The sequence below is a fragment of the Trematosphaeria pertusa genome (genome assembly GCF_010094035.1).
Source record: "Trematosphaeria pertusa strain CBS 122368 unplaced genomic scaffold BU26scaffold_3, whole genome shotgun sequence".
NCBI classification, from domain to species: Eukaryota; Fungi; Ascomycota; class Dothideomycetes; order Pleosporales; family Trematosphaeriaceae; genus Trematosphaeria; species Trematosphaeria pertusa.
Window position 1 is genome coordinate 1698066 of NW_022987214.1, and position 10662 is coordinate 1708727.

General features: G+C 47.0%; 3 protein-coding genes across 3 annotated transcripts in view; 2 read left to right on the top strand and 1 right to left on the bottom strand.

Moving 5' to 3' along the window:
- The first annotated feature begins 3299 nt into the window (after positions 1-3299).
- BU26DRAFT_221454 (major facilitator superfamily MFS_1) lies at positions 3300-5293 on the top strand. The gene has a single exon (XM_033820758.1). It carries the CDS (start codon positions 3700-3702, stop codon positions 5251-5253), a length of 1554 nt encoding a protein of 517 aa, XP_033688363.1. The 5' UTR covers positions 3300-3699; the 3' UTR covers positions 5254-5293.
- On the bottom strand, positions 5131-6086 carry BU26DRAFT_221446 (glycoside hydrolase family 25 protein). The gene has a single exon (XM_033820757.1). It carries the CDS (start codon positions 5987-5989, stop codon positions 5333-5335), a length of 657 nt encoding a protein of 218 aa, XP_033688364.1. The 5' UTR covers positions 5990-6086; the 3' UTR covers positions 5131-5332.
- Positions 6087-8022: 1936 nt separating this feature from the next.
- BU26DRAFT_221503 (HET-domain-containing protein) overlaps positions 8023-10662 on the top strand; it is a 3533-nt gene continuing 893 nt past the window's right edge. Inside the window, exon 1 of the mRNA XM_033820759.1 lies at positions 8023-10630. Within this exon, the coding sequence (XP_033688365.1) occupies positions 8159-10630 (2472 nt within the window). The 5' untranslated portion in view covers positions 8023-8158. The remainder of the gene's footprint in view (positions 10631-10662) is intronic.

The window sequence follows — 10662 nt, forward strand, 5'->3', positions numbered from 1 at the left end:
TATAGATATAGGTAATAATAGTTTTCTTAGTATTCTCTAGCGTATCTCTAGTATACTAATTCTAGTTTACTTAAAGTTTATTATATAAGCTATCTCTCTACTACTTAAAGGTAATACTCTTACTATCTAATAATAGAGGTAGATCTAGAAACTTAGTAGAGTGCGTTAGTTAGCTCTTATACGCTTATAACGCTAGAGGTATAGCTAGCTAGTATATAGAGAGGTAAGAACCTAAGATTAAATTCTCTAGTAGTAACACGCTTAAATCACGTATAATTAGTATTATAGAGAAACACGTCACGCGTTAAACTAGCGTAGCAGGTAGTATCTAGTCTCTAGAGTAGGTTAATTACGCTTATAGTTACTAGATTTTAGCGTCTTTTTTAGCTAGAGTAGTAGCCTATATCTAATATCTCACGTATATATTATCTCTCTTAGTAAGAGCGTTAGTAGTAATCTAGTAATATATATAGATTTATTATTTATATACCTATTATATATATAATTAGCTAACTATTTTATTAATAATTTTAGCTAGCGTTTCTAGAAAGAGCTCTTAAAGCTCTTTAGTAGAGGTAGAGAGTATATATAAACCTAAGACTAATAATAGCTCTAGTATTACTAAGCTCTAGTAGAGCCTTATAAGCTTCTAGTTAAAGTTATTATTCTAATTCTTATTAGTTATCGCGTTGTATTACTAAACAGAGTTTTTATAATAGAAATATTAATTAGTATATTCTACTAGTAGGTTTACTACTCTAGATTTAAGAACTATTAGAGTAAAGAGATATTATAGAGCTAAGGTCCTGCCTCTAGATTAGCTTCGCGAGAGTTCTTCTATAGTGTTCAGATTTGTTCGGCTTTTTAATTAAGAAAGAGGCAAAGGGGAGAGGTATTTAGCTGCTAGTAGGGCAGCGAGTTGTTAGCTCTGCTAGTAGAGTAGAGAATTATTAATTTTTCGTAATTTGTAAAAGGGGGGAGGAGAAGAGAGAGTTTCTACACGTAGAAGTTCTATAGAAGTTCTTCTATATATAGAGCTCTTAATAGCTCTCTTTAGCTTAGTGCTAGTATCTTTCTACTACTAACTAGATCTACTAGTAGTCTTATACAGTACTAAAGAGATAAGTAATTAGAGCTCTTGTAGCTACAATTCTCTAGATAAGCGACTAGGCTCTTGTAGCTCTAATTCTTAGTATTAGCTATTAGTAAACGCTTCTTAATAAGGCTACTTAGTTTAGCTAGATATTATACCGCCGTCTCTAGCTAAAGAGGTATTAACCTTTAGATAATATAAGGGCTAGGTCTGCAGTCTCTACTACTATAAGCGTCCCTAAACACCTAGCTAGGTAAGTTAGCTACAGGTAGCACTATCTCTACAAGCTGTAAGAATAAGAGGTGCTAGCAGAGTAGGTTAGGTTAAATTTAGCTATCTAAAGGTAAGAAGTAGAAGGCTACTTCTAGAGGCTCTATATACAAAGATGCCGAGCGCTAAGGCGCTAGGCTAGGTTACGTAATAGAATTACGTAACCTAAGGTTATGTAACCTAAGGTAAATTCTAAACTAGACTATTATAAATAGAGCCTTTCTAGGCTAGACCTCTAGTCTAAAGACCTACTAGTTTTTTAACTTTAAAAGAGTAGCTAGTACTAACCTTTATTTCTTTTCTACTAGGTATACTAGATATTATTCTAGTAAGTATATAGTCTAATAGAGTTTTATATATTTATTTTTAGTTTTCTTACTATAGTATAGATATTTCTATTCTAAGAAATACTATCTATAGTTAAGCGTATAGTAGTTAGAATAATAGACTACCTATTCTATAGTTTAATATTATTTCTAATAGTACTAGTATCTAATAGTATACTAATTCTATAGTTTAGTATAATATACTTTACTATATACTTCTTTAACTAGTTTAGGTATTACTATTTAGCTAGTTTCTTTTTTAGAGTGTAGGTCTATATACGTAGCTATCTAGATTTCTTTCTTATCTAGTTTTTAGATACTAGTAGCTACCTTAACTACTACTCTACCTTCTCTACTATAGACTACTAAGAGATAAGTCTAGTAGATATAGTTATATTAAAGTATGTTATAGATACTAGTTAAGATATTAATTAATAATCTCTATATTTCTATTAGTTTATAGATAATACGTAGTAGAGAGCTTTTACTTAATTTCTATAAGCTTAATATACTTTATTACTAAACTCTCTATATTACTAAACTCTCTACAATTTCTTAGCAAGAAAAATTAACAAGAATCTACAAGATTTTCTTAAATAACTAAGCGAAACCTTAATACTTTTCTATAAAAATTTATATATATATTCTTTATAGTATATTATACTTTATACTAAAGTTATACTAAGATATATTACGTAATTAAAAAGCTATACGTATTTAACTAACTTTTAAGAAAAATCTAGTTTACTTCTAGTTAGTAGTATTATATCTCTATAATAATCTATAAAACTTCTATAGAGCTAGCTCTTCTAGGTATAGCGTAATAAGAGATAGAAGTTTAAAAAACTCTTTTTAGACTTTTCTTCTCTAACTATAGATATATATTAATAATCTAGCTATATAAAGTTATATATTATAAGCTAATATATTTTATAAGTCTTCTATATATTTAGAAGTAATAATTTTAAGATAGGTTTAGTATATTTCTATCTTTTTATACTATACTATAAAAAGGCTTTACTTTTAAATAACTACTTAAAGCTAGTATATTATTAGTTAATAAGCTCTATATAATTAAAGTCTACTATAATTTATATAATAATAAGATTTATAGCTAGATTAACTATATATATATATAGTTAGAAGAGAAAACTCTAAAGAAGATATTTTTCTAACTTCTATCTCTTATTACGCTATACCTAGAAGAGCTAGCTCTATAGAAGTTTTCTAGAAACCTTTATTAGGTTATAAATACTATATACTATAAGTTTTATAGATTATTATAGAGATATAATAGTACTTACTAGAAGAAAAGTAGATCTTTTCTTAAAAGTTAGTTAAATATGTATAGCTTTTAAATTACGTAATATATCTTAGTGCAACTTTAGTAGCAGGTGTAATATACTATAAAGAATATATATATAAATTTTTATATAGAAAAATATTAAAGTTTTGCTTAGTTATTTAAGAAAAACGGGTTGATTTTCGTTGATTTTCCTTGCCAAGAAATCGTGGGGGGTTCGCCCGTGTAAGGCTTTCGCCCGTGAAGTACGTTAGAGAGAAGAGTTAAGAAAATAAAGAGCAGATATAAATTTAATTCTAAGATTCGATGTAAAGCACATGGTTTCTAAGTTTATAACGTAATCGGTTAGCCTCTCACTGCGGGGTACTTCGGTCTCAAAATCCTTCCGATCTCGCACACCACCGGGAACAATGTCGGCTTTAACATGAAGATACACCAACCATAAGAAAGACGCTCGATAAACCAAGACAAAGTTGGTATGGTGGTAAGGGCTAATCCGCGTGAAGGCTAGAATGTGCAGTAGTGAGAGCTTATCGCCGATGGCGTCTACTGGATCGCCCTGCAGATGTCCTGAATCTTTCTTCCTTCTCAACTCTTTGCTTCATCTTTCTTATTATCTTCTGCATCTTCCATCCACCTGTTCATGAGATAGAGTCGTGTGCCCGCGTTTGGGCTACCGATGCGAAAACCCCGCATCGTATCAGCTCATGATGGCCCCCACTGTCCTCTCCCGCTTTGCCCACTTCTTAGGCGTCCACTCCCTCCACGCCACGGGCCTTGATGCCTACCTCATTATCACGCTCCGTTCTCTGCGCATGTTCAGCGCTGGCATCCCCTCTCTCATTTTGGCGCTCTTCTTCTCCTCCCTGCACTTCCCGGACACGCGTATCGGAGCCTTCATGACGCTAACGCTTCTCGGCGATGTCGTCCTCTCCCTGTTCCTGACGCTCGTTGCGGATAAGATAGGCAGGAGGAAGATACTGCTTTTCGGGAGTGCGATGATGATGGTCTCAGGTACTGCGTTTGCCTTGAGCGAGAATTTCTGGATCCTTCTTGTCGCAGCGGTATTTGGCGTGATCAGTGTTACGGGCGCCGACTGCGGACCGTTCAGAGCGGTGGAGGAGAGTGTGCTGAGCGGACTTACGGATGAGCGGACGAGGAGTGATGTGTTGGCTTGGTACGTTACTGCTACTACGATGGCGGGAGCGATTGGTTCGGAAGCAGCAGGCCGCGTCGTTCAGTGGGTCGAGAGAAGCAGCGGGGATGTCAAGAAAGCATACCACGTCCTCTTCTGGGGATATACAGGCTTCGGGCTGGTCGGCTTCATACTGTGTTTGGGGCTCAGCAAGAGATGCGAAGCTGCGGGCGAGAAGCGATCTGAGATGAAAGAGAGAGGGCGAGGAGGCGGAGATGGCGAAGAAGAGGAGGTGCTGCTAGAGGCTATGACGCCTTCCACGACCGATGGCTTTGGCCGTGAGCCTGAGAATGAAGCCCAGAGATCGCAAAATATCCGGGCCCAGCAGAAGCAAAAGCAGTCATACTTCAGCCAGATTTCGAAGCCGACTCGCAACATAATGTACAAGCTCTGGATCCTGCTCGCCGTCGACTCCCTTGCCGATGGCATGACTCCATATTCGCTTATGAATTATTACGTCGATCAGAAGTTCCATCTCAGCAAATCCACGCTGGGCGACATCACCTCCGCGAGTCAGTTCCTTTGCGCTGTTAGCTCGATTTTCGCGGGACCGCTATCGAAGCATATTGGACTTATCAATACCATGGTTTTCACTCATTTGCCAAGTTCTATCGCAAGCGCGTTCATTCCACTACCAAGCAGCGTTGGGTGGACAGTCGGCCTCCTCCTATTCCGCGCAGCCCTGAACTCGATGGACCAGGCCCCACGCACAGCTTTCATTGCGGCGGTCGTCAAACCTGAAGAGCGAACGGGCGCCATGGGTATCACATCGATGCTCAGAACCCTGTCGATGAGCGTCGGGCCTTCCATCACCGGCATTCTGGCGGGCAACGACAGGTTCTGGGCTGCTTTCGTTGCAACAGGGATTTGTAGGGTTTCATATGACCTCGGATTATGGGTTTTGTTTGTCAATGTCAAAGTTGACAGAGACGCGGACAAAGAGGAGGACGCGGATTCCGTTGACGAGAATGCATGGGATGGCCTACTCAGTGACTCAGACGATGACGAGAGCAGCGATGGCAGGAAGAGTAAAGATGACGAGCGGGATATGGGGAGGGCAGTCTAGGGCTAAGCACATAAAACCGCATGAACGAATGTATTCTGACTACCGAGGACACCGGGCTAGGCCTTTGCATCCAATCCAATCAGCCTGTAGCAAGCTTCTTCAACTGCGTCGCATCGCCATTGAATACATCCGAATCCCCGCCATACGCATTGCTGTCCTTGTACTGCCAGATCGTATAGTACGGCCAACCTCCCGGAATCGTACCAGCCGAGCTACCCCAACGGGCCAGCATAAGCGGCGACGTATCGTGGAAGGATCCGCTGTTACCCGTGCAGGAGGTCCACCAAGAGTTCGTCGTGTAAATGACAGGATAGCGTCCCGTCAAAGAATGGTACTCGTTGCTGAAGTTGGAAATCCAGCTCACCATGCTGGACGTAGAGAGGCCCGCGCAATCGCCTTCGAGATCCAGCATTCCGGGAAGTGTGATGCCATCGCCGGACCAGCCGCCGCCGTGGGCGACGAAGTACTGCGCCTGCGCGGCGCCGGAGGAAGAGGTAGGGCGTGCGAAGTGATATCCGCCTCGGATGAAGCCGGCGTTAGTAGCACCGGTGTAGTGCGAAGAGAATTTGGGGTCGGTGTAGGTCGTGCCTTCGGTCGCCTTGATGTAGACGAAGCGCATGCCCGAGCTGTAGGCGCCGGCGAAGTCAACGGAGCTCTGGTAGTGCGAGATGTCGAAGCCTTGGACGGCGGCTTGGGCGGTGCCCGCGATGACCGGGAGCAGGGAAAGGAGCTTCATTGTCGTAGGTGTTGGATTGGATTGGGATTGAGTGGTGGGTAGAGCAGAGATGCGAGAGCATCGCGTACCTTATATACATGGAGCTCTGGGGGATACATGGGCGGGTTGGCTGGCATTGTGTGTAGCCCAAGGGTTAGCGAGCACAGACGACGATCTCCATCTCCCTACTCCTCTACCTCTCCAAATCACACACTATGCCTCCACCATGTGTACCCTACCCGTCCATTTTCCTCTTTTTCTCCTCTTGCCTGCCGCTATTTCCGCCCACCCTTCGTATCCTCTCGTGTCCCTCGGACTTTATCGCCAGGTGGGCTGCGATCGTCGCCCCAATCCAGAAGGTCCGTGGAACCACACCTTCGAAACGCAGCGAAACATCCTTTCCCGAAAGAGTAGGTCGGTGGGTTCCGCGCGCTCAAACAAACATTCGCGCGGGCAGACTTGTTTAATCGGCGAAGCCCAATGACGTGCGTTTTATGAAGGGGTGCCCGTATCGGGGATTAAGGGATGCGGGACGGTCCGAGGGTAAGCTTCGTGGTGGATTGATTGGCGGGTGCTTGTCTGGGAACACGAGGGAGAGTGTTACACAGCAACGTGGGTGGCGCGAGGAGGAGGGATGATGCGGAAAGCTTGGAATGGAGTTTGGCCTTGGTGACGTTGTTGGCGTGAGTATACGAGAGTGTCCCAGGGGCTGGCGGGTTTGAGCTAAGGGACTAGGCTGAGGGCGGATGGATATCTTGACTACGCTGAACCCCTTGCGTAGTCGTCCGATCGGGAAACGGGGATTTTAGACAGGTGTAGGTACTATTTTCATCCTGTTGTGTCGCATTCGTCGCATTTGTTCCTTTTCTAGGTTCGAGCTCAGGGACTAGCGCCGGTCTGCAATGTCGTCAGGAAAGCTGCCTTTTTCCATGTTCTCCACGAGTCATCCCCTTTTCTTGCGCTCATCGTATCTGGTGACTTCCGTGTGAGAACTCCTTCCCTCGATGCGCAATCTTGCACTTCATAGAGTGGCGATTGTGCGTTGTGAAAGCAAGGTCTGCCGGGTTGGGTTATCTGACCTTCTGATTCCACTCCTTGCCTAGATTCTTCGATCCAGATATTGGAGTGCTTGGTTCACTAAAGGCAGCCTATCAGGATAAGGTTGAATGGCTGTACTGAGGCGGGGCAAACACCGTTGGCAAGGAGCGTTCTGCATCTCTCTACAGTCCTGCAAGGGAAAAGGCACTCACACCTAGGAACATCAAAGCCGGATAGACCAAGGCCGGCTTGTTTCCGTTCAACCCAGACAGTCCTCAGAGATATCCAGAAGGGCCCCGCTGAGCTAACCGTTGGGAAAGCCGACAAGGTGAATCTGCAAGACGAGGTGTTCAGACATTGGTGACAGCAGAGGCTTTGACGCCGCTGCATGGCATGACTGAACAGGACAGCCATGCGCCTGGAACTTCGCCAACGCCGCCTAGATGTCCCTTAACGAGCGTCCCCCGCTTGCGGATGAATATCGACTCTTGTTCAAAGAGAACGACGAAGCCAAAGTTCGCCGATCGACCAGGGCAGCGATAGTAGGGAAGGCGAAAGTTATGAGTTACGAGGTCATTGAGGAGGAACGGGCGAATCGCGCTGCGAAAGAAGCTGCGGCGGTTTCGAGGCAAGCGTGGTCGAAAGCCCAGAGGCCCTGCGCCAGCGGGAGCGAAGGCCAACAAGGCACGGAGGACGAGATTGCCGTACGAGGGATGGGAAAATACTGCTCGGTTTTCCTACGAGAAGATGGATCGCATTGATGGACAGGAATGCAGGCAGTCCTTCGTGGCCTGCTGCTAGATGGTAGAGATGAGCTTTCGTCGCATTTTCGGCGCAAAGGAGGCACAGGAAGCGTATCAAATGGTGCGTTTAACACGCACATCTCAGCAGCTGCGGCAGAAAGTCGCGATGTCGAGAGGCTGGCAGCTCGTTCATCGTCGGAGGGAATTTGTGCCGTTGCTGAGCTTGGCGGCCACGCATCTTCTGATCTCTCGCCTGCCTTCAGCCCAGCATGTCCCCAAGACATCCCAACCTCAAGTGCCTGCGGACACCTCCGCCTGTTCGTCTCCAGTCCGATCGGCTCCGGTGTCGTGGCTCAAATAATCGTGCTTGTGGGGCCCACGCCTTCTAACCGGTACATCCAGTGTGACAATGCGCCTTCTACGACTCGACGACGGCCCCAGCTTCAGCCTGGCCGACTTTGCCGAAGACGAGGCCCCTCGCTACGCCATACTCTCGCACACCTGGGGACGCGACGGCGATGAAGTCACGTACAAGGACATCGTAGACGGCACCGGAAGCGCCAAGGCTGGCTACGACAAGCTCCGCTTCTGCGCCGCCCAAGCCAAGAACGACCGGCTGGACTACTGCTGGATAGACACCTGCTGCATCGACAAGACAAGCGCCGCCGAGCTTACTGAAAGCATCAACTCCATGTTCCGGTGGTACCAGAATGCCGCCAAGTGCTATGTTTTCCTTGCAGATGTCTCGACTCCTACGAGCGAGGGCGACAGAGACTCCCAGCTGCGGAACAGTCGGTGGTTCACTCGAGGCTGGACGCTGCAAGAGCTCATTGCTCCCCGATGCGTCGAATTTTTCTCGCAACAGCGTGAGCGGCTCGGGGACAGAAAGTCGCTAGAGAAGCAGATTCACCAGGTTACCGGCATTTCTGTCCATGCGCTTCGAGGGGAGCCGCTGCCTCACTTTCCTACCGACGAGCGCATGTCGTGGGCAGCAAACAGATCAACCAAGCGACCCGAAGACAAAGTGTACTCTCTGCTTGGAATCTTCGATATCCACATGGAAGCCATCTACGGCGAGGGCGAGCATCATGCATTTCGGCGGCTCTTTCGGGAGCTCGAGAAGTACTCCGAAAACCAGCAGCTGAGCGCGCTCTTCCAGGATCAACTAAAACTATCCTCCTCCAAGCAGCCAAAGACGCCTCTCGTAGATCTAGCATGGCTCGTGCCGTTCGAGCGGAACCCCCGCTTCACCGGCCGCGAACCTGAGCTGACTCGGCTCGAAGAGATGCTGTTCGGCACGCATCATGCCGCGAAGCTCGCCATTACCGGTCTCGGAGGTGTAGGAAAGACCCAGCTAGTCACCGAACTGCTGTACCGTGTCGCCGACAAGCAGAAGCACTGCTCGTTCATCTGGATTTCCGCAGTCAACGTGGAAAGCCTGCACCAATCTTACCTGGACGTTTCCCGGCAGCTGGGTATACCCGGGGGTGAAGATGACAAGGCAGACGTGAAGAGACTGGTACAGGCACATCTAAGCAAAGAAAGCACAGGGCAGTGGCTGCTAGTGTTCGACAACGCCGACGACCTGGACATGTGGATCCCTAAGACTGCTGGCCAGCAGCCTGGGCATGGACCGCGCCCTCTAGTCGACTACCTCCCGAAGAGCAAGCAAGGAACCGTCGTGTTCACGACGCGCGATAGGAAGATAGCAGTCAAGCTCGCGCAACCGAACGTGGTGGACGTTCCGGCCATGGGAGAAGATGCGGCTGCCGAACTGCTAGGGAAGTGCCTGATCAACCCGGGTCTCGTTCACCATGGACAAGAAACAAGCGCACTGCTTTCGCAGCTCACCTTCCTTCCGCTAGCCATTGTTCAGGCAGCGGCGTACATCAACGAGAATGCGATATCGCTCGCGGACTATCTGTCGCTCCTGGCCGAACAGGAAGAGGAGGTTATTGATCTTCTCAGCGAGGACTTTGAAGACGACTGGAGGTATCGCGACATCAATAATCCGGTAGCCACGACATGGCTGATTTCTTTTGACCAAATCCGGCAGCGCGATAGGCTGGCGGCCGATTACTTGTCGCTCATGGCCTGTATTGAGCCAAAGGACATTCCGCAGTCTCTTCTTCCACCAGGAGTGTCGCGGAAGAAGGAAGTAGATGCAATCGGTATACTCACGGCGTATTCTTTTGTTCATATAGGACCGGCCGACGAGTGCCTCGATCTTCATCGGCTAGTGCATTTAGCGACCCGGAACTGGCTGCGGAAGGAAGAGTTGCTCGCGCAGTCAACGGAGCGAGCTATTTTGCGACTCAGCGAAGTGTTTCCGGACGACGAACCTCAGAATAGGACGACGTGGAGAAAGTATCTAGCACATGCTAGCTACGCGTTAGACAGCGGTGTTACCGGCGATGATGACGAGGCCAGAACTAGTTTGCTGTGGAAACTGGGGCTGTGTCTGTACGAGGACGGGCGGTGGAATGAGGCGGAGAAGGCTTTTTCGCGAGTGACGGAGACTCGCAAGCGGTTGCTTGGGCCCGAGCATCCGGACACGCTAGCTAGTATGAGCAACCAGGCGTTGACGTACAAGGAGAATGGCCAGTGGAACAAGGCTGAAGAGTTAAACGTGCAAGTAATGGAGACTCGTAAGCGGGTGCTGGGCCTAGAGCATCCAGACACGCTAACTAGCATGGGCAACCTGGCGTTAACGTATTGGAACAAAGGTTGGTGGGATAGGGCGGAAGAGCTGCAGGTGCAAGTAATGGAGACTCAAAAGCAGGTGCTAGGCCCAGAGCATCTAAACACGCTGGCTAGCATGGGCAACCTGGCGTCGACGTATTGGAACAAAGGCTGGTGGGATAGGGCGGAAGAGCTGGAGGTGCAAGTAATGGAGACTCACAAGCGGGTGCT

What these genes read in the sequence shown, in the direction of transcription:
- BU26DRAFT_221446 (XM_033820757.1), bottom strand. Translation starts at nt 5,989, where the DNA reads ATGAAGCTCCTTTCCCTGCTCCCGGTCATCGCGGGCACCGCCCAAGCC.
- BU26DRAFT_221454 (XM_033820758.1), top strand. Translation starts at nt 3,700, where the DNA reads ATGATGGCCCCCACTGTCCTCTCCCGCTTTGCCCACTTCTTAGGCGTC.